The 20,496-nt window shown below is 38.6% G+C and overlaps 3 protein-coding genes across 6 annotated transcripts; all 3 read left to right on the top strand.

Moving 5' to 3' along the window:
• Window positions 1–178: 178 nt before the first annotated feature.
• On the top strand, window positions 179–11,592 carry LOC119990592 (E3 ubiquitin-protein ligase UPL3-like). 2 transcript variants are annotated; one of them, XR_005466074.1, is made up of 18 exons: window positions 179–1,438; window positions 1,748–1,858; window positions 1,993–2,109; window positions 2,220–2,390; window positions 2,462–2,623; window positions 3,348–3,596; window positions 3,681–3,802; window positions 3,906–5,337; window positions 5,664–5,759; window positions 6,587–8,140; window positions 8,256–8,480; window positions 8,569–8,673; window positions 9,923–10,003; window positions 10,090–10,158; window positions 10,263–10,391; window positions 10,731–10,853; window positions 10,983–11,205; window positions 11,384–11,592. XR_005466074.1 is itself a non-coding variant. In XM_038836582.1 (17 exons), the coding sequence occupies exons 1-17, from the start codon at window positions 539–541 to the stop codon at window positions 11,046–11,048; spliced, it is 5,712 nt and encodes a 1,903-aa protein (XP_038692510.1). In that variant the 5' UTR covers window positions 179–538; the 3' UTR covers window positions 11,049–11,590. The 2 variants fall into 2 exon arrangements, 1 of the variants encoding a protein (XP_038692510.1); XM_038836582.1 differs by having other exon boundaries at window positions 10,983–11,590.
• An 828-nt stretch (window positions 11,593–12,420) lies between these two features.
• On the top strand, window positions 12,421–16,442 carry LOC119991947 (protein MCM10 homolog). 3 transcript variants are annotated; one of them, XM_038838510.1, is made up of 12 exons: window positions 12,421–12,618; window positions 13,058–13,241; window positions 13,561–13,635; window positions 13,835–14,072; window positions 14,144–14,268; window positions 14,783–14,816; window positions 14,902–14,948; window positions 15,071–15,202; window positions 15,311–15,375; window positions 15,459–15,525; window positions 15,601–15,786; window positions 16,190–16,442. In XM_038838510.1, exons 1-11 carry the CDS (start codon window positions 12,540–12,542, stop codon window positions 15,758–15,760), a joined length of 1,206 nt encoding a protein of 401 aa, XP_038694438.1. In that variant the 5' UTR covers window positions 12,421–12,539; the 3' UTR covers window positions 15,761–15,786; window positions 16,190–16,442. The 3 variants fall into 3 exon arrangements, with proteins under 3 accessions (XP_038694438.1, XP_038694437.1, XP_038694436.1); XM_038838509.1 differs by having other exon boundaries at window positions 16,186–16,442; XM_038838508.1 differs by lacking the exon at window positions 16,190–16,442 and having other exon boundaries at window positions 15,601–16,034.
• Window positions 16,443–17,537: 1,095 nt separating this feature from the next.
• Window positions 17,538–20,420, top strand: LOC119991910 (rac-like GTP-binding protein 5). Its single transcript, XM_038838449.1, has 7 exons — window positions 17,538–17,934; window positions 18,722–18,809; window positions 18,897–19,006; window positions 19,095–19,158; window positions 19,605–19,669; window positions 19,821–19,886; window positions 19,978–20,420. The coding sequence occupies exons 1-7, from the start codon at window positions 17,836–17,838 to the stop codon at window positions 20,080–20,082; spliced, it is 597 nt and encodes a 198-aa protein (XP_038694377.1). The 5' UTR covers window positions 17,538–17,835; the 3' UTR covers window positions 20,083–20,420.
• The last annotated feature ends 76 nt before the right edge of the window (window positions 20,421–20,496 follow it).

The raw sequence follows: 20,496 nt of genomic DNA, 5'->3' as shown, positions 1-20,496 counted from the left end.
ATAACGAACCCTATTGATAGAACCCACGTAAGAAAACAGAACAAAAGCCCTACTTGTTAGCCCACAAGGCCGCAGACCCATTTACCAGCACACGGACCAAACCGCAGACGTGTCCACCGCCAAGCAACAGAAAGCCCAAATTCACTCTCTCATATATTCTTCTTCCTTATTATAAAACAAACAAGCAAGCGACCTCCGCACCAAACCGGCAAACCCCATTCTCTTCCCCTCTTTATTCCCTCCGTTCTCACTAGGGTTTCTGTTCAATCTCTTCTTGAATAACGTAAAGAATTCAAAGAAATTTGATTTGTGATTGCTTTTCGGGTTCGAATCTTTTTTATTTCCCTGCGGAGAATTTAGGGTAAGGGTTACGCTGGTTGGGAATTGCTAGGGTTTGAGATTGGGGGGTTTTGGTATCAAATTAAGCTGATTTTGATTAATTTCGATTAAGGGTTAAAATCAGATGTGGGGAGATTATCGATCCGGTACCTCGTGATCGCGAGCGAGCCGTCGAATTGAGGGGTGGTTTGGTAATTGTATGGAAACTCGGAGCCGGAAGCGGGCGGAGGCCTCCTCAACAGCGCCTTCTTCATCTTCCTCTGCTGGTCCAACCACACGTGCTAATAAACGAGCTCGCTTCTCTGCCACTGTGTCCTCCACCTCCTCTTCGATCGCCAACGTAACGCCCACTCCCACCACTCGCTCCCGTGCATCATCTCGTTCTGCTGCCGCCATCACCACTACCGCTACTGCTCCCATGGACTCAACGGTTGAATCCTCCTCTGGGTCAAAACGTGATCGCCGGACTAGAAATTCTGATAGGGACGGTCCTGCCACTAATGATAAAGGCAAAGAGAAAGAGCACGAAGTTAGGGGAAGAGATAGGGACCGGGAGAGAGAGAGGGAGGCCGAGAGAATGCTGGGTTTAAACATGGATTCGGGACACGGTGGGGATGACGATGATAACGACAGTGAGGGTGGAGTTGGGATTCTGCACCAGAATCTGACATCTGCTAGTAGTGCGCTTCAAGGACTGTTAAGGAAGCTTGGAGCTGGATTGGACGATCTGCTTCCATCTTCAGGTATGGGCTCTGCTTCATCATCACACCAGAGCGGGAGGCTGAAGAAGATTCTGTCTGGATTGCGTGCTGACGGGGAGGAAGGGAAGCAGGTTGAGGCATTAACCCAGCTTTGCGATTTGCTCTCTATTGGGACTGAAGACTCTCTTAGCACCTTCTCTGTGGACTCTTTTGTGCCGGTGCTTGTTGGACTGCTTAACCATGAGAGCAATCCTGACATCATGTTACTCGCAGCCAGGGCACTTACTCATCTATGTGACGTGCTTCCATCCTCTTGCGCTGCTGTGGTGCATTATGGGGCTGTTTCATGCTTTTGTGCAAGGTTGCTCACTATAGAGTACATGGACTTGGCTGAACAGGTTAGTGATTTTGAATAGAATTGTACGAGTTGATAATTAATTAAATATTCATGGTATTTCTGGTTGTCAATGTAAATAATGGCATAATGGTTGATGCATTCAAGTGAATGTAAACTGTATTTGGTGATTTCTCTTGCATCCCTAGGAGGAATCTGTCCTGAGTAGAAGAAGAAAAGACAGCTTATTGCAAGTGGCAATTGTAGTTCTTAGATATGGCTGGGACTAGTGTTGGAAAGTGGAAATAACAATTGTTTGGGTGTTACTTTTGCCTTCATCATATGATATTAATGGTCTTTATGATCTATACAGTCTCTGCAAGCACTGAAGAAGATATCTCAGGAGCACCCAACTGCATGTCTTAGAGCTGGTGCTCTTATGGCAGTGCTTTCATATCTGGATTTCTTCTCCACCGGAGTCCAGGTACATATCTTGTGAAGTTTCAACGGTTTAAGTTTTATCTTCTACTCATTCTGCATTTTTCGATTCTCATGAGATTCTCTGACTTTTATATGTAATTCTAATTAAGGTTCTTTATATTTTATGTTATGCTTCAGCGAGTAGCATTGTCTACAGCAGCAAATATGTGTAAGAAACTTCCTTCAGATGCATCTGACTTTGTGATGGAGGCTGTTCCCCTCTTGACAAATCTTCTCCAGTATCATGATTCGAAGGTAAGGTTTTTACAACCATGGTTGTCATTTCATAGTTTATTAGTTAGAACAAGCTAATGTTCATCTACATTGAATTCCTGTTCATCACATACAAATTACTGTATTTTTAGGTTTTAGAGCATTCCTCCATTTGCTTGACTCGAATAGCTGAGGCCTTCGCGTCCTCTCCAGATAAATTAGATGAACTATGTAATCATGGATTGGTCACGCAAGCTGCTTCTCTAATCTCCACCAGTAACTCTGGTGGGGGGCAGGCATCTCTCAGTGTGCCAACGTATACGGTAACTGCAAGTGATCTTTGATTTAATGTTTTCTTGCTTGAAAATTATTGTTCTGACTTTGGTGCATACAGGGTCTGATACGACTGCTTTCCACTTGTGCGAGTGGGTCTCCCTTAGGAGCCAAAACCTTATTGCTCCTCGGTATCAGTGGAATTCTTAAAGATATTCTATCAGGCTCTGGTATTTCTGCTAATGCTTCTGTTTCACCGGCTTTAAGTCGACCAGCAGAGCAGGTACTTTGTGCTTTTCTCATTAATTTTTGTTTCATCTTCTCCCCTATGGCTGATATATACTGGGAGTCTGGGATCCAGTTGTTTTCTTCTCCCATAATTTTCTTTGTATGAGTTTATGCAATTTCTCAGAAATTACCAAGAATCTTGTGTCAAAGCAAGACAATGAGCTCTTAAACTCTTTTTCTAACATACGAAGTGCTGGACTAAAATGAAGTTGCCAAATAACTTTAGTTGTTTTTGGTTCATACGTTATTAGAATATTTCTAATTACTTTTCTAAATAAGATTTTTATGCTACCTCTTTTTGCGACATATGTGAGAACTGATGGCAGAAGTTTTCTAATCGTTGTTTTTGGTGTGAACACTAATATTTGTTGTGATGCTGTGAGACAATTGTGGAATGCTTTAAATGCGATGCAAACATGGCTAGTGAACTTGTCTCTTTGTGAACCTCCTCCCTTTTTTCCAACAATTCTAACACTGCCTGGTGTGCATGCTATTGAAATGAATGAATGAAATCCTCAATTGAAACTTTTCCAGCTACATTTGTGGCTTCTGGTACATTTGAGTAGTAGTTGTTAATAAGTCTTGCATCATTATTGCTGTCTACTCCATATCATGAATTTGGTGGGTCATGCTAGGGTCTGAATCTCACAGTTCATTGCTTTCCATTTAGATATAACTATTATTGTCGTTGTTAATATTATTATTTGCATTTTTGGTAGATTTTTGAGATTGTGAATCTAGCAAATGAGCTTCTCCCTCCCCTGCCACAAGGAACAGTTTCCCTTCCAGCAAGCTCCAATATGTTTGTTAAGGGGTCTATGCTGAAGAAGTCTCCTGCCAGTAGTTCTGGAAAGCAAGATGACATAAATGGTAATGGTCAAGAGGCTTCAGCTCGCGAGAAGTTACTAAATGATCAGCCTGAGCTTCTGCAGCAATTTGGAATGGATCTTCTTCCTGTTTTGATTCAGGTTGGTTTCAATCTTACTTTGCTATGTTTGGCTCATTGCTTTTGTTTATAGTTATGTGATATCATTGGTTTTCTTCTCAACCAGATCTATGGTTCTAGTGTCAATAGTCCAGTTCGCCATAAATGTCTCTCGGTTATTGGGAAGTTGATGTATTTCAGCGATTCGGAGATGATTCAATCTTTATTAAGTACAACAAACATTTCAAGGTATACTTATTTTGCATTAATGATTGTGTTGTTTGTGAAATATTGTTCTGTGTGTAGACCAAATCTTATCTAATTTTATTTTTTAAAATGTCGGATCAATTAGTTTCTTAGCTGGTGTTCTAGCATGGAAAGATCCACATGTTTTGGTGCCTGCTCTCCAAATTGCTGAGATTCTTATGGAGAAACTTCCGGGGACTTTTTCGAAGATGTTTGTGAGGGAAGGCGTGGTTCATGCTGTTGACCAACTTATCTTGTCTGGAAATCCAAATACTGATTCTGCCCAAGCATCTTCTGCTGAGAAATACAGTGATTCATTGGCAGGCATGTCATCTCGTTCCAGGCGCTATCGACGGCGAAGTGGTAATTCAAATCCTGAAGGAAATTCCACGGAAGAATCTAAGAATCCTGTCTCAATTGGCTCACCTCCGAGGTCTGTAGATATCCCAAATGTTAATACCAATCTTCGCATGACAGTCAGCACAAGTGCCAAAGCTTTTAAGGACAAATTCTTTCCTTCAGAGCCAGGGACTGTTGAAGTTGGAGTTACTGAGGATCTTATACATTTAAAGAACCTGTGCATGAAATTAAATGTTGGTGTTGATGACCAAAAGACCAAAGCAAAAGGGAAATCCAAAGCTTCTGGATCTCGTCCTTCCGAGAACTCCACTAATAAGGAAGAATACCTGATTGGGGTGATATCTGAGATGCTAGCTGAACTAAGCAAAGGGGATGGTGTATCAACTTTTGAGTTCATCGGCAGTGGTGCTGTTGCTGCTTTGCTGAATTATTTTTCGTGTGGCTACTTTTCAAAGGAAAAAATATCAGAAGCTAACCTTCCCAAGCTTCGGCAACAAGCACTTAGAAGGTTTAAGTCATTTGTTGCTGTAGCACTTCCTTCCACTATTGATAATGGCAGTGTAGCTCCAATGACTATCTTAGTTCAGAAACTTCAGAATGCTTTGTCTTCCTTGGAGCGTTTCCCTGTTGTTCTTAGCCATTCATCAAGGTCGTCCACTGGAAGCGCTCGTCTTTCTTCTGGATTAATTGCATTATCCCAGCCTTTTAAGTTGCGTCTATGTCGAGCCCAGGGGGAAAAGTCCCTCCGCGATTATTCTTCAAATGTGGTACTCATTGATCCATTAGCAAGCTTGGCAGCTGTTGAAGACTTTCTCTGGCCCCGAGTTCAGCGAGGTGAATCTGGTCAAAAGCCCTTGGCAGCTGCAGGGAACTCTGAGTCGGGTACTACACCTGCTGGAGCTGGCAGTTCATCTCCATCTAATTCAACTCCTGCTTCAGGCACTCGTCGTCAGTCAACAAGATCCAGGACATCTGTTAACATTGGAGATATGTCTAAAAAGGAACCATTACAAGAGAAAAACACTTGCTCTTCAAAGGGAAAGGGTAAAGCTGTTTTGAAAACCGCTCAAGAGGAATCAAGAGGGCCTCAAACAAGGAATGCTGCTCGTAGAAGAGCTTCCCTAGATAAAGATGCACAGGTGAAACCTGTAACGGTAAATGGGGACTCTAGTTCTGAGGTATGTTACTTCGCATTATATTGCAATTTTTTAACTATGATGGTTGGTTGAATGCTTGTGTTTTTTCTGGTCTATCTTGTGGTTGATTAGCATAATTCACTTTTAGATTTGGCGTAATTTATTGCTTGCTATACATAGTTTCTACTTGGGATTGCACTCTTCTATGTCATCATTTGAAAATTTATGGTCAATTTACACATTTACAATATCGAAAGGTTATGGTTGATTAGCATAATTGACAGTATGTGTTGCTTTCTCCTCCTCATCTTGGTAATCTTGCTTTCTAGTGATTTTCTCATTTTTTGCTATACTTAATCTTGATGTAGGATGAGGAATTGGATATATTACCTGTTGAGATTGACGAAGCTGTGGTGATTGAAGATGATGATATCTCTGATGATGAAGATGATGACCATGATGATGTACGTTGTCTGAACCTTTTTCTCAGTTCCATTAGTAGCCGACAATATATGATATGATATACAAAACCCTATCTATATTGTTTCTTTTTCTTTTTTGTCTCCTTTAGGATGGTGTGTTGGTAAAGAAACCGTAGGGGATTCTCAAGTTATTTGTTGTTCTGTTTGGAACACTTGGAACTAATGCGGTTAAATTTTTTGTTAGTGTTTTTGGAGTTATTAGAGAATAGTTGCCGAGTTGAAACATGCTGCCCTGCTAACAAAATTATGGCTATTACGTGGAGCATTTCTCACAGATTTGGTGTAAAGATATTTTCACTTGTTAATTTTAGGGTTAGCTGAAAAGGATCAATGATAGAAAATTGTAACTGAAAGTGTGAGAAATAGTGTGAATTTTGTGGAACAAGCCCTTGTGTTTTGCAATGATTCTTTAAAGCTTGGAAATCTTTATTTGAAAAAACTTGCATCCTTCCAATTTTGGAGGTGAATTAAAATGGACAAGGTCCTATGGGTATTGCATTGATAATGTTGATGATAGCAAGGTAAAATCTTGCTTTTAGGTGTGTGCTATCCTTCCTCATTCCCCCATAGCCTACGTATAAAAAGAGAAAAATGTGAAATCTTGCTTTTATATGTCTTAGGGAGAATACAGAGTGGTGAATGAAATATAGATTCTCTTTTTTCCTATCTTATTGGATGCATTGAAGTTATCTCCATAATTGCAAGAGCAACAGTGAAAATGAATCATCTTTGTTTTTACAATTTTCACTGACTTGGCTATCTGTGATTTCCCGCAAGGCGCCCCCCCCCCCCCCCCAAAAAAAAAACAGGTTCTAGGGGATGATTCTCTTCCAGTTTGCATGCCTGACAAGGTACATGATGTAAAATTGGGTGATGCACAGGAGGATAGCACTGTTGCATCAGCCACTAGTGATAGCCAAACCAATCCCGCTTCTGGTTCTAGTAGCAGAGCTGCTACTGCCAAGGGCACAGATTCTACTGATTTAAGGGGTGGAAGTTCATATGGTTCAAGAGGTGCAATGTCATTTGCCGCTGCTGCCATGGCTGGGCTTGGATCTGCTAATGGCAGAGGTATCAGGGGAGGCAGAGATCGGCAGGGACGACCTTTATTTGGTGGTTCTAACGACCCTCCAAAACTGTTATTTACTGCTGGTGGAAAGCAACTCAACAAGCATCTAACTATCTATCAAGCCATTCAACGGCAACTCGTGGTCGATGAGGAGGAGGATGAAAGATATGGAGGCAATGATTTCGTATCCAGTGATGGAAGCCGGTTGTGGAGTGATATATACACTATTACATACCAGAGGGGAGATGGCCAAGCTTCAGGCGGGGGATCTATTTCCGCTAATACATCGAAATCTGAGAAATCTGGCTCTTCGAAATCCAATTCTGATTCTCACTTGCCGCGGATGTCACTTTTGGATAGCATTTTGCAAGGTGAGCTTCCTTGTGATATGGAAAAATCAAGTCCTACTTATAATATATTGGCACTTTTGCGAGTATTAGAGGGTCTGAACCAGTTGGCATCTCGTTTAAGAGCCCAAATAGTTTCTGGGAATTTTGCCGAGGGAAAGATTGTGTGCTTAGATGAATTGAGTATTTCTGGGGCCAGGGTTTTCCCTGAGGAATTTATTAACAACAAGCTCACTCCCAAACTAGCTAGGCAAATTCAGGATGCTCTTGCTTTGTGCAGTGGGAGTCTTCCATCATGGTGTTACCAATTGACAAAAGCATGTCCTTTTTTGTTTCCTTTTGAGATCCGACGACAGTACTTCCATTCTACTGCTTTTGGGTTGTCTCGTGCATTGTATCGTCTTCAGCAGCAGCAGGGTGCTGATGGCCATGGATCAACTAATGAAAGGGAGGTGAGGGTTGGAAGATTACAGCGACAGAAAGTTCGCGTCTCTAGGAATCGAATTTTGGATTCTGCTGCCAAGGTAATGGAGATGTATTCTAGTCAAAAGGCTGTTCTTGAAGTAGAGTATTTTGGTGAAGTTGGCACTGGATTGGGCCCGACCTTGGAGTTCTACACGCTTCTAAGTCATGATCTACAAAAAGTTGCACTAGGAATGTGGAGGTCACACTTTTCAAATAAATCTTCTATGGAAATCGATGGAGATGAAGAGAAGGGGGTTAAAACCAATGATTCAGCTGTGGGTGATGGCAATCTTGTCCAAGCGCCTCTTGGATTGTTCCCTCGTCCATGGTCTCCAAATGTTGATGTTTCTGAGGGCAGCCAATTCTATAAAGTTATCGAGTATTTCCGGTTGCTTGGGCGAGTGATGGCCAAAGCTCTTCAAGATGGGCGGATTTTGGACCTCCCGCTCTCGACAGCCTTTTACAAGCTTGCACTCGGTCAAGTATGTATTGTACCTCTTCCTGATTGGCATTTTACATCTCTCTGGGTTGCAAATTAATGGCCGTGTATTCTTTAATTGGTTTTTATTGCTCTGATAATTTTATTGACCCTTGCAGGAGCTTGATTTGTATGACATTCTTTCTTTTGATGCTGAAGTTGGGAAGACTTTACAAGAATTGCATGCGCTTGTTGGTCGTAAACATTATTTAGAATCACTAGATGGTGATAATCATGATGCAATTGCTGGATTACGTTTCCGTGGGGCCCCAATCGAAGATCTTTACTTGGATTTTACTCTGCCTGGCTATCCAGACTACATATTGAAAACCGGGGAAGAAAATGTATGGAAGACGTCCCTATAATATTTGACTATAATTTTCTCATGAATGTTTTCCTCTTAAAGATAGTAAGACAAATTGGAATTTTCAGGTTGACATCAACAACTTGGAGGAGTACATAGCCGTGGTAGTTGATGCAACGGTGAAGACTGGGATTGCACGTCAAATGGAAGCATTTAGAGCTGGGTTCAATCAGGTAGAGTGCTTTCAGTACATTCTTTTTTTATTAGTTCAATGAAATGATGTCTCATGTTCTTTGGACTTTTCATTATTTGCATTTGGATAGTGATGTGTTAACCTATTGCATCGTTTATGCAGTTATCATCTTTTTAGTTGTCACGTATAAATGTGGCTGATTACTTTATCTATTTCTTGTTTATAAGTATGGCATACCTGCAATTCACCATATGGCTTGACATAGTTTGGAATACACCAGAAACTTGTTGAAAAATTATCTGTCATTGGTACATGTATTAGGAACTCACTTCATCCTGGTGCTTAATTTTGGCAAGTTTTGAAACTTATTAAAAAATAGTTTGCAGCTTATAGTTGTATGTTTCATATCGAAACTAAAGAATTAATACGTTGTACAACATGGTTAAAGTTTGGGATTATGCATGGCAACAGTCGCGAGGATGTAAATGTGATGTTGACGTTAAACTCCAAGTGCAGTTCTTATTTATTTCCAATGCTTTTTATTAGAAATATGTTATAAGGCGGTACAAATTTTACTTATTTTATTCTCTGGAATTAGTTCTGGTGGGACACTCTTTAGTTTTGATCTCATGACATGCCCAATGTTAATGTTCTAGATTTGATGGTTCTTAAATGTGTACACTTTAGTGGCACGTGTCAGAGGCTTACCACTTGTGCTATTGTGAAGCTCGGCATGTCCAAAGGGCAGGAGTTGTTATTCCTATCCTCGTTGAACATTAATAAAAAATAAAAATAAAAAAGTGGCACCCACTTTCGTTTTCCTTTATTCATCATAAATCTTGTTTTTATTATGTAAAAAGAAAAGGAGCGCCAGGGGGGTGACTAACCACAATTTAAGGCGTAGCAGGCCTTGAGAATGCCTAATTCTTCCGCATCAAGTGCTTAAGTGCCAGAAATATTTATGGCACGACAAGGTTCAGAGTTCTTTTTCTGTCTCTCTCCAAATCAGGATCTGCTCTGGTCCATCCTTTTTCTCGTGAGTGTTTCAATGGCAATGGTTTGTTTGCATGTTACATGACGTACATTGTTGAACCCTAAAATAAAGATATTTGGGTATTTGTGGTATTACCAACATCATTTTCCCTTACATCTCCTGTTTTGTCCTCTCCTTTTCTTTTTTCTTTTTTGTGGCGCTTAAATAAAAAAATTTATTTCCTTGTTTTTGGTTTAATATCTTATTTCCTGTATATACGAGTCGGGACTCATTTGTTTTTCTGGATAATCATCAGGTCTTTGACGTTTCTTCATTACAAATATTTACTCCACATGAGTTGGATAATTTGCTTTGTGGACGTAGGGATTTGTGGGAGGTAATTAGCTTCTTCACTTGTGTGAACTTGTGATACAGACTTATGGTTATTAGTTGATTACTAACTCATGTTCTAAACTTTTGCAGCCTGAGACCCTTGTTGACCATATAAAATTTGATCATGGCTACACTGCCAAGAGTCCTGCAATTGTTAATGTATGCTTTTTACCTTACCTATAGTCTTATAGAATGTGTTACTAAGTGATCTAATTCTGTTTCGTTATATAACCTATTTTTTCTCGTGTTTATGATGTCTTTAGTTACTTGAGATTATGGGAGAACTCACAGCAGAGCAACAGCGGGCCTTCTGTCAATTTGTAACTGGCGCACCTAGGCTTCCACCTGGTGGTCTGGCAGTGCTTAATCCAAAGCTGACCATTGTGAGAAAGGTACACTATGAGTCCTTTGAATTTATGTTTCTTCTATTCAACATGCGTTTCTGTAATCTTTTCATTTTGCAAGACAGATTTCAGTGTCCTCAACTGTTTTGGAGTTTGGCTGGGCAGTGGTTTTATGATAATTATTTCACCGATAAAAGTAGATTTATGGACAAATTGCTTTTAAATGAATGTGTGGAATTCAAAGCCGAGAGAAAAAAAGGAAGGGGGGGGGGGGCACAATGTGAACATGTTTTTGTTGTTTCAAATGGAAAAATGCAAGGTATGAGGCTAAGAGCTGCCTGCTTATGCGTGTGATCATGGTATTCATGGTTGCAATTTGTGGTGCAGCATTCTTCGTCGGCAGGTAATGCAGCATCCAATGGAACTGGTCTTACTGAAAACGTGGATGATGACTTACCGAGTGTCATGACCTGTGCTAATTATTTGAAGCTTCCTCCTTACTCTACCAAGGTACCATATATATATTTGTTTTACTGAGTAAAAAGTTGAAATTGATTTTTGTATGTAGTTTTATGATAGTTTAGAATTGCTGGTTATTACACAATTCCGACTGCTGACAATTTTTTTGGCCTTGAACAGGAAATAATGTACAAGAAACTACTCTATGCTATTAGTGAAGGACAGGGGTCTTTTGATTTGTCGTAGTTTTTGAGGTTAACTGCTCGAGTTTATAAATATCTGTCGGAAACACGATGAATGTCAATTTTCTTAATTGGGATTAGTTTGGCACTGAAAGTGTAACTGTTCTTCTCAAATAATGGCTTTGGTTTTCCTGCCCTAAGAACTCATTGGCATCAACAAGGTTAGTAGCTTCTTCATAGAGGCTGTCTGCTCAAAAATCTCATTGGGGTCCATTGTTATGGATTTTAATGCTCATGTGCTGTAAATTAAGTTTGTAATCATAAGTTCTTTAAGAAATATATTTTTTCCTACCTTGGTATCGTACCCTGATTCCTAAAATTTGGTCTAATTGTGTTCAGATGGGGTTGCTGCATTTGTAAAGATGAATGTGGGAAGAAGAGCTCCCTATCTTCTAAGGCTTGTAAATAAACAGGGGAAAAATTTCGCTCAACTTTCTTCTATTTTGAATGGTAGAATTACATCTTTGGCATAAAATGATGTATTCGAAAATAAGTCATTGGAATATTGCTATGCCTTGTTTCGTGTTATTTTATTTTTTTTATTCATATTGCAATTTGTTTCAGTTATTCATTTTTTTGGTTGGGTTATACGTATATATTGGTTGATGCATATGCCGCCTGAATTATAAATTCTTCCCCAATCAGAACTGGTAAAATTGTCCAAAAGTGGCATTGGCGGCCACTGACCGACTAATGAAGAAAAAAAACACCCCAGCTTGCGACCTTCACATCCAGCTATCTTCTTGGGGATTTGGACACCAGAGCTGCTGGTCTGGTCTCACAATATCTACCACAGGGCGAATATGGCTGTTCTGTCTTGCCCATGACTTCACATTAGGTGGTCATATGGGAGAAGATCATGGTGAATACAAACAAGGTCGAAACACTTCGTGTGTTTCATTGGTCTTGAACAAAAGAGAGACAGTTAAGGGGGGGAATTGGCATCTCCAAAACAGGAGATTTAATTGACCTTAGTAAGTTGAAACTTTTAACTCCTCCATTTAGGTGGGTGGTCATGAAACGGGTTAAGGACTCCTGCAGTAGAAGCCACTAGAGTTTTCCTACCATTCACAGTGTCCAATCTGTTTACCAATGTGAAATCCACGCAATTTTAAAAAAAAAATTCGAATAGTCTCTCGTGGCCTCTGCAGCGACTTATACTGCGGAACCCTCCTCCCGTGATGCAACCGAAACTTTGAACAGTAAAGTTAGTTACTTCTTTGGGTCAGCTTGTCTATATATTTTTGGAACATCAGGTCCAATCCATTGGGCCGGCCCTGTGGCGCATATCACTGGCTAGCCCATTTGAAGCTAAGAATTGGGCCGGGCCCATGATTACTAGTTAAGCGGTTTTGTGAATTTTGGTGTCAAGAGTTCCCTCCAAAACATTCTTTTTCCTGAATCCCCTCCCTCCTTCCCTCAATTCCGAAATTTTCAGCCGCAAAATTAAACGCTGTTCTATCTGCTTGCTACTCAGAAAAGTAACGAACTCACAATGTCAACCCACCAAGAAGATCTGGATCTACTCCTCTCTCTTCAAGATAGGGTTTTGGAAACCCCTCCTGGCTCACCAGGTAGATAATGTGTGTGTACCGGCTGTTTTTAAGCAATTAGAACCTAGATTTCTTAAATTTCTATTGACTATCGATTTTTTAATCTTAATATCGGAGCGGGTATTTCTCGGTTTCCTCTACAATTGATAGTGTTAAATCTATGTGCGTGTACTTGTATGTTGGTGCGTTTATGATAAATTATTCAAATTTCCGAGAGTTCTTGCTTTGTTTCACTTTACATTAATGTGGGTATTTCTCAAATTCATCTAATTTTTAGTGGGAGTGTGAATCGCTGTTGGTATGTTATATTCAGCACTTCGCTTCTAAAATCGTTGTTATTTATATGTTTTAATTTAATTTTTTCCCCATTTCGATGGGTTCTTCTCAGTCTCTGGAACATTGTTTGTTTGGTTGATATGTAAGATATGGGTGTATTTTGATTTGCCTTGATATTTGAAAGGGTACCTGTCTGATGATGGATCACCAAGACGAAGGGGGCCGACAGACATGTCTGTTTTTAGAGATGCTGTTCAAGACTGCCTTGATTATGAGCCAAAAACAGTTGAGAATGCTGGCAAATCGAATGTGTCAAACAAAAAATCAGATGCAGTTGTTGTTGAGAAGTTTTCTGGGTTGCGAATAAGGTAGCTTTGGTCAACTCTAATTGGAACTGGTGATATTCTGATTGCTTAGTTTCATAAATATGTATATTTTTAATCTAATTAGTGTTACCCTTGGTTGCTGAGATTCCAGTTTCAATGTGTGAAATGATAAGCCTATGTTGTGGAACAACTTATCTTAGATGTATGAGTAGCCTTAGAACTTGAGGTTCAGTTTTTGTTTTCTAAATCTACTTTTATTTTTTGAAATTTTGCTCTTGGCTTTTCTTTGTCAACAGAGGGAAGCTAATATAAGACTGAAAAGGTCCAAGAAGTTTTCTGATTATCTTTTTGGGTTGTTCAGGAATCAGTTGGTCTCCCCATCAGAGCTTGGCATGCGTTTTTCTGACATTCGCTTTGCTCGGTTATCAACCATAAAGTATTTCTCCATACTCTATATCGCAGTGCATAGTAAATTATTAGCAATTTGAGAGTTATCTTCTTGCCTTTAAGATTGGATTTACTTTCATTTAGCTATTGTAAGCAAGCGGAGTCAGTCCCATCTTTGCGAATTGCACGAGGCTTGTTTTTTACTATTTGCAATTAGAATAACCACATAATGTACTGGGGTTTTGTAGGAATTTGTTGGTGGGTGACACTCTTTCAGGTTGTTGGGCATCTGTTGGAGTGCTAACAGAGAAGGGGAGTCCAAAAACTAGTTCTGTAGGAAAGAACTATTGTGTTTGGAAAATTGGGTGTTTGGATGAAAATGCTGTCTCCCTTTTCTTGTTTGGTGATGCTTATCAGCAGAATTGTAAAGAGAAGGCTGGAACAGTTTTCGCGCTTTTCAATTGTACAGTGCGCAAGGATGCCATGGTATCAAACTGTCATAGATGGTTTGTGTTGGTTTTTATGAATAGAACTAAAAAGTCTGATGCATTTTGTAGGGAACAGGGTTTTCATTGAGTATCTATTCTCCTAGTCAAATTTTAAAGATGGGCACATCAGTGGATTACGGAGTCTGCAAGGGGAAAAGAAAGGACGGAATGTCCTGTTCACTTGTCATAAATAAGTATGTTTCATGCACTCCTTCCGTCTCCTTGTTTCATAGACCAGGACATAAATGCCTCCGCTGTTGTTTCTGTTTTGAATGTTTATAAGGCATTAAGCTACGGGGTCTGGACAAACTTTTCTTTTCACTTGGGTTTATAAGTGTACAATGTACCAGACTCTGTTACTCAGTGAGATTGACACATAAAAACTAATTTGCATTCATCATCAAATAATAGTTTCGTAAAAAATTTAGCCAAAGAAAGACAAAACTAACCAAACAAGTGATAGGAACTACTTTAGAATCTTAGATGTAAAGATCATTGATCGTATTTGCTTATCTTCTAGCATTTTGTGCAACTCATTTTGTATTATTTGGAAGTTTGATTTCTTCCTTAATTCCCACAAGCAGCAGCACTAATAATTGCACAGTTAGGAACTTATGAGATTTTATATTCTTTTGAACGAATCGCACCCTTTGTACAATTGTACTGTTGATTTATAGATATACTGATATAAAGTTAATGTTGTTTCAGACGCCAAGGGATATACTGCAAATATCATAGAGTGGTAAGATTATTTTACCTCACCACACTCCTATATTTGCATTCTCTGTAAATTGAACGTCCTAATTTCTTTGATTGCATCTCTGTAGAAATCAGCGGACAAATATTTCACAACACGAACTGAGCTCAAGGGAGGGTAAGAGACCAATGCTCAGCTTTATTTATTCAACTATTTGTGGCACCTGCTAACCATTTTCTTACTGAACTCATAATTTCTTCATCTTTTCTTATCATATTTGTGTGATTTTAACTTCACAGGAATTTGAGAACAGCCTTTAGGGACCCTCTCAAGGCTAAAGGCATCTACTTGGTTGATCCTTTAGGTGAAAAAACAAATGTGAGAAAGCCAGTAAAATTATTGTCCGTGGAAGGACTCAAGAAGGCATTAAGGTTTCCTTTGATAGAATTGATTATAGTTACCATAATTCATGATTAATGGCACAAAATTTTCAATAAATGCCAACTTAATTGATTATTTTATTTGGATTGGATGAAAAGCAATGCAGGTAAAGTGACTACAAATACACACTCACAGGGGATTAGATTTCTCTCTGAACTCACAGGTATGGGAATATAAACTTCTTTGCTCATTCAGGCCAGCGGGATACTGTGCAATGCAATGAGTTAAAATACCTTGAATTTACAGGCAAGATGGCCCAACAAACAAATAAAGTATCAATACCAGACAAGCAAAGGAGTAGCTTAGACAAGAGGTGAGTTATATATTAGTTTCTATATATGCTATTGTTTCCCTTCAGCACCTGGGGAACTGATCTATCGCTCTTCAGGAAATCATCCAGCATAAGTTCGAGTGCAAATGTAGTCAGAAAAGACCAATCTCATGCAAAAAGAAATAAAACTGACCAGGAAGCATTAGCAGAAAAAAAGGAGCTGGGAAAAGGGAAGATGATTGAATTGGATTTCGTTAGCTCAGACGAAGAAATCTGAATTTGCATTTCATCCCTCTCCTTGGTGTAAGTAATAATGTTTAACCTACCAGTTGCAGATTCAATTCCCGGAAATAGTCTCTCCACATCTTATGTGAGCATTAGGTCTGCGTAGGTATTGTGTGTTTCCATCCTATCCGCTACAAGAGCTTTGTGCACGAGAGTTGCATTTATTTACATCATTACTTTATAATTACTAAGAACCACACCCCCCCGCAAGGAAACTGTAACAATACCGGAGCTTTTAGCTTGATTTATATCTGAAATTTTTTCATAAGACTATCCTACCATGAACCATCACAGGTCTATTGTGATGTCCCTCAGGTTGTAAATTCACTTTTTTTTTGTGCGAATGCATTTTTCTAAAATGTTCTAATTGTTGGAGTAATAGATACTGATAGTATATCTGCCACTATTGATTTGAAGCCAGAAATGGAGCTAGTGCTTATTGCCGTCCCTATTGACGTTTGAAGTGGACTTTGGCATTCATTGCTAAGTCACATATCGACAAAGAAGAAATCAGTGTCGTGATATTGAAGGTAGCTTAGATATGGAGGGACCGTGGGATCAGTGTCTAGATCATCTCATGCACATTTATTTATGTGCTTGCCGCCCCACGTGGAACCCTAATTGTATGCTAACATTTATTACTATTTTTAATTGGCCTAATTAAATCATTAGCATTATAAATTGGTTGTGAAGAAGATTTAGGCAAAACATAACAATATAATATTGGTGGCTATACAAAAATGATAGTTTCGATGACTAGTCATGTTTTCATGACGGTAAGATATGAGTTTGTCCTTTAGTCACGATAATGTAAGTTGAGTTAAAACTCAGTGTGTGTCAACAAGGATATTGTTTTCAGTTGAAATCAAATTCAACATTTCCCGAATTCATATGGTTTGCCCCCAAAGAATTTTTATCAATTAAATTATTACTCAAATGGTTCAAACCAACCAATTCACAGGTTAGTTAGGATCGGTTAACTTGTGGTCAAACATGGTGATGGCAGATGGGCTGGACCCAATGCCAAATGGATGTAAAAGAAAAAGATGTTAGGTGGGTCGATGGAGCTAACCACTTAAGTATCTTTACATTGAAGGATTAAAGTTGGTTTAATTATTAAGACTCATTGAGTGTGATGGGTGTGAAGGCAATGACCATTCTAACCACACAAACGTGTTATATTTTCTCTTCATAGTATATACATTATTTATTGGCTTCCATGAAAGGGAAGAACTTGTATCCGTTCCTTTACTTCTTGAGGAAGGGCCATCTTGGCTATTGGAATTTGCACATGTATCTTTTTCTCTCTTTTTCCTACTTTTTTAAAATAGAAGAATAATATGACAACTAATAAAAGAAGCTAAAAGTCTCATTCATTGTTGAGTATTTGCATTTTCTTTGACTAATTAAATCATTATTGTTTTATTTGATCCAAAATAAATGTTATTTTGGATTTGCAATATGATATTTATCTATTTGAATATAAAATATATCTTTAATTTGTGAATACAATGTTTAATTAGAAATGAAAAGATAAACAACATCCGTACACAAGACTTCCGTACTGATTAGATCAAGGACAAACAAGATGTAAGAAAAAGCAAATTAATATGTGGATATACTATTTTCAAAAATATTGAAACTAATCGTCTTGCAAGTTAAATTTCTTGTCCGATTTTTTTTTTTAGAACTAGGCTTATGTGGTTGTCTCTTGCCTCTTGAAAATAGATTTCCATTCAATTCTCATAGTGTTTGTGCAATTGATACTTATACTGTTATACATGTATCTTAGGACATGTTAAAAGGTTTCTAATTATAGGGTTTTTTAGTGACAAAAAAAAAGAGAAAAAAAAAAAAAGAGGAGAGTTAACAAAGTCAAGAGAGACTAAGCTTAGGATTGGAGTGTTGAACTTGGAGGAGCCAGTGATTTCAATTTATAAGCAGGCAAGTGGCAAGACCTGTCATTTCCTTCCTCCTTGACTGTCTAATGTTTCACAGAAATCGAATTCTAATTCGAAATCTAGGGATTTATTAACAGTCAACAAAGAGAAGAGAGGGAGGGAGAGAATGAGTGGTTCAAGGTTCATAAAATGCGTTACTGTGGGTGATGGTGCTGTTGGCAAGACTTGCATGCTCATTTCCTACACCAGCAACACTTTCCCTACGGTTAGTCTTTTTATTTTGAATCTGTGTTTTTCTTTTCTTTTCTTTCTTGTTTGGTTTCTAGGAAAATGTAGGAAAGTGGCGGTAAGTTGGCGACTTGGGTTTATGAAGTCAACCCTGCTTGAATCTACTACTGAAAGATGTGGGTTGAGTGAAAGTTTTGTGATTTGTGAATTGTGAAACAATAGAGAACTGGTTATACTCATTTTAATTGACAGTTCATGGAAATCAGAGCTTGTGCACTCTTCTTGGGCCTTTTTTGGGGGCAATAATTGATTTCTTGCTGTTATACTTTTGATATGGTGGTGGCTTCAGACATCAGAATACTGGATTAGACCCCAGGAGCTTTAAAAAGAAAACTTTTGTTCCTGAGAATTTTTCTTATGCCCCATTGATTGGTTATACTAAACACTACACAGATCCAAGTATCTGTCCGATTTTGAAGAAGAAAATTTTATTGTGTGTAGCTTCTTTTTTTCCCTCGTTTTTCCTTGTCTGCACCTAAATGTATAATCATCTTAAATGAAAGGAAATGCTCTTTCATGGCATCAGCTTTTGTTTGTTCTTCCTAGTGGACTACAATGTTGTTTTCTTATGTAGAAAAAAAATTATGGGTACGTTAAAGAGGTAAATTCTTGGATTTCATATTTTAGATAAGGCTTCCTCCAACAGGTTTTATTCTATGTGGTTGTTCTGATCGTGACTCTCTACCTGTTCTTATATATTTTTGTATCGTTCAACAATGTTTGTGTGAAAATTTTCCATTGTCTTACGTTGTGTTGTGGTCCAGGATTATGTGCCAACTGTTTTTGACAATTTCAGTGCAAATGTGGTGGTGGATGGGAGCACCGTTAATCTCGGACTATGGGACACTGCTGGTAGGTCTAGAGTTTGTGTTTTCTCTCTATCTTGCTGTTCTTCATAATTTCTTATTTTGGGCCTAATTTTCTTAATTTATGGAACAGGCCAGGAAGATTATAATAGATTACGACCTTTGAGCTACCGTGGGGCAGACGTTTTCCTGCTTGCATTTTCTCTCATTAGCAAGGCTAGCTATGAAAATGTTGCAAAAAAAGTAAGAGCCATTAGCTTGCTCTTCTTCTAGATTTCTTATTCTTTAGTTTTCTGATAATTTCTGTGTATTTTTCTGTTTCAATGCTCAGTGGATTTCGGAATTAAGGCATTATGCTCCTGGTGTTCCAGTTATTCTTGTTGGAACAAAGCTCGGTTAGATTCCCCGACTTCAGTTTTCCCTGTTTTATAATAATACATTACGGTACCAATAAATTAATTGAAGCTTTTATGTACACAAGTGTGTTAACCTAATGTTATCATGCTGCTAATTAGTATATTAATTAAAGACTTTGAAAGGAACTTGTGGAGTTTGGTTACATGGTCTAACCATTTTGTTGAGCTTAGTTCAGGGACTTGGAAAGTCTGCTGCAAGTTAATTGAACTGTGCTACTTATTACCGATGCTGAACTTTTAACTGTCATGTTGTTTAACTGGAATGATACTTCTATCATCATGTTTAACAAAGTCTGCTTAGGTAAACATCTTGTTGTTCTTCAGTAGGCAGTAGTCAGGTGATGATCTAGTCATAAAATCTGATGTTGCAATTATCATTGTCAATGGGTCTTCAGTTCTTACGGCAGCTATTTGACTTGTTGTAGATCTTCGGGATGACAAGCAATTTTTTATAGACCACCGTGGTGCAGTTCCCATAACCACAGCCCAGGTAATTGCTACTCTTCTGTTTTCATTACCATAGTTTCTTACGTTTGTTGTTAGTGGTACTTTTGTGTTTTTGCTTGCATTTGTGGTTCATGATTGATCATGTTTTCAACCCAATTCGGAGAACTAGGTCCTGATTTTATATTTTTCTGAAGGGGGAGGAACTTCGAAAGCTTATTGAAGCTCCAGTTTACATTGAATGTAGCTCAAAAACCCAGCAGGTATATGCGTCGTATTGCATCTCAGAGGATACATTTATACTTTCCTCTTAACTGGTCTGGATTTATATTAACTGCCATTCGGTGGTTACAGAATGTGAAAGCCGTCTTTGATGCGGCCATTAAGGTAGTTCTCCAGCCACCGAAGCAGAAGACGAAAATGAAGAGAAAGGCACAAAAGTCATGCTCTATCTTGTAGTTATGGAGAAAAAACATTTATGGGGTGAAATCAGGACCAATTGTTGATTTCTCATGTTAGTTTCTCAAAATTGCGTTATATCTTGTCCCTTCCTGCCTTGACAAAGCAGTAGACTGTTTTAGCTGCAAACAAACTGATCTACAGAACTCTCTCTATAAGCATCAAATGATTTGCTTGTCCTTGCTGGATTAGGTTTTGCTATGTATATCAGCATGTCTATATGTATGAATCATATGTATCGACTAGAATGAGGAAAGTTCGTTCTTGAAGAACCCAACTCTTTCCTTTTGTATTTTGTTCTGCATCCTGATTTAGAATCTTCCACAAAACTTCCGATATATGTTCATAATTTTATGTTGATTAATGTCATATCTGCTCACCTCATTTTGAGCTTATTTAACATCTGAACTATTC

Source organism: Tripterygium wilfordii, chromosome 22, assembly GCF_013401445.1.
Source record: "Tripterygium wilfordii isolate XIE 37 chromosome 22, ASM1340144v1, whole genome shotgun sequence".
NCBI classification, from domain to species: domain Eukaryota; kingdom Viridiplantae; phylum Streptophyta; class Magnoliopsida; order Celastrales; family Celastraceae; genus Tripterygium; species Tripterygium wilfordii.
Note: the sequence above shows the minus strand (reverse complement) of the source record. Positions and strands in the feature narration are given on the sequence as shown.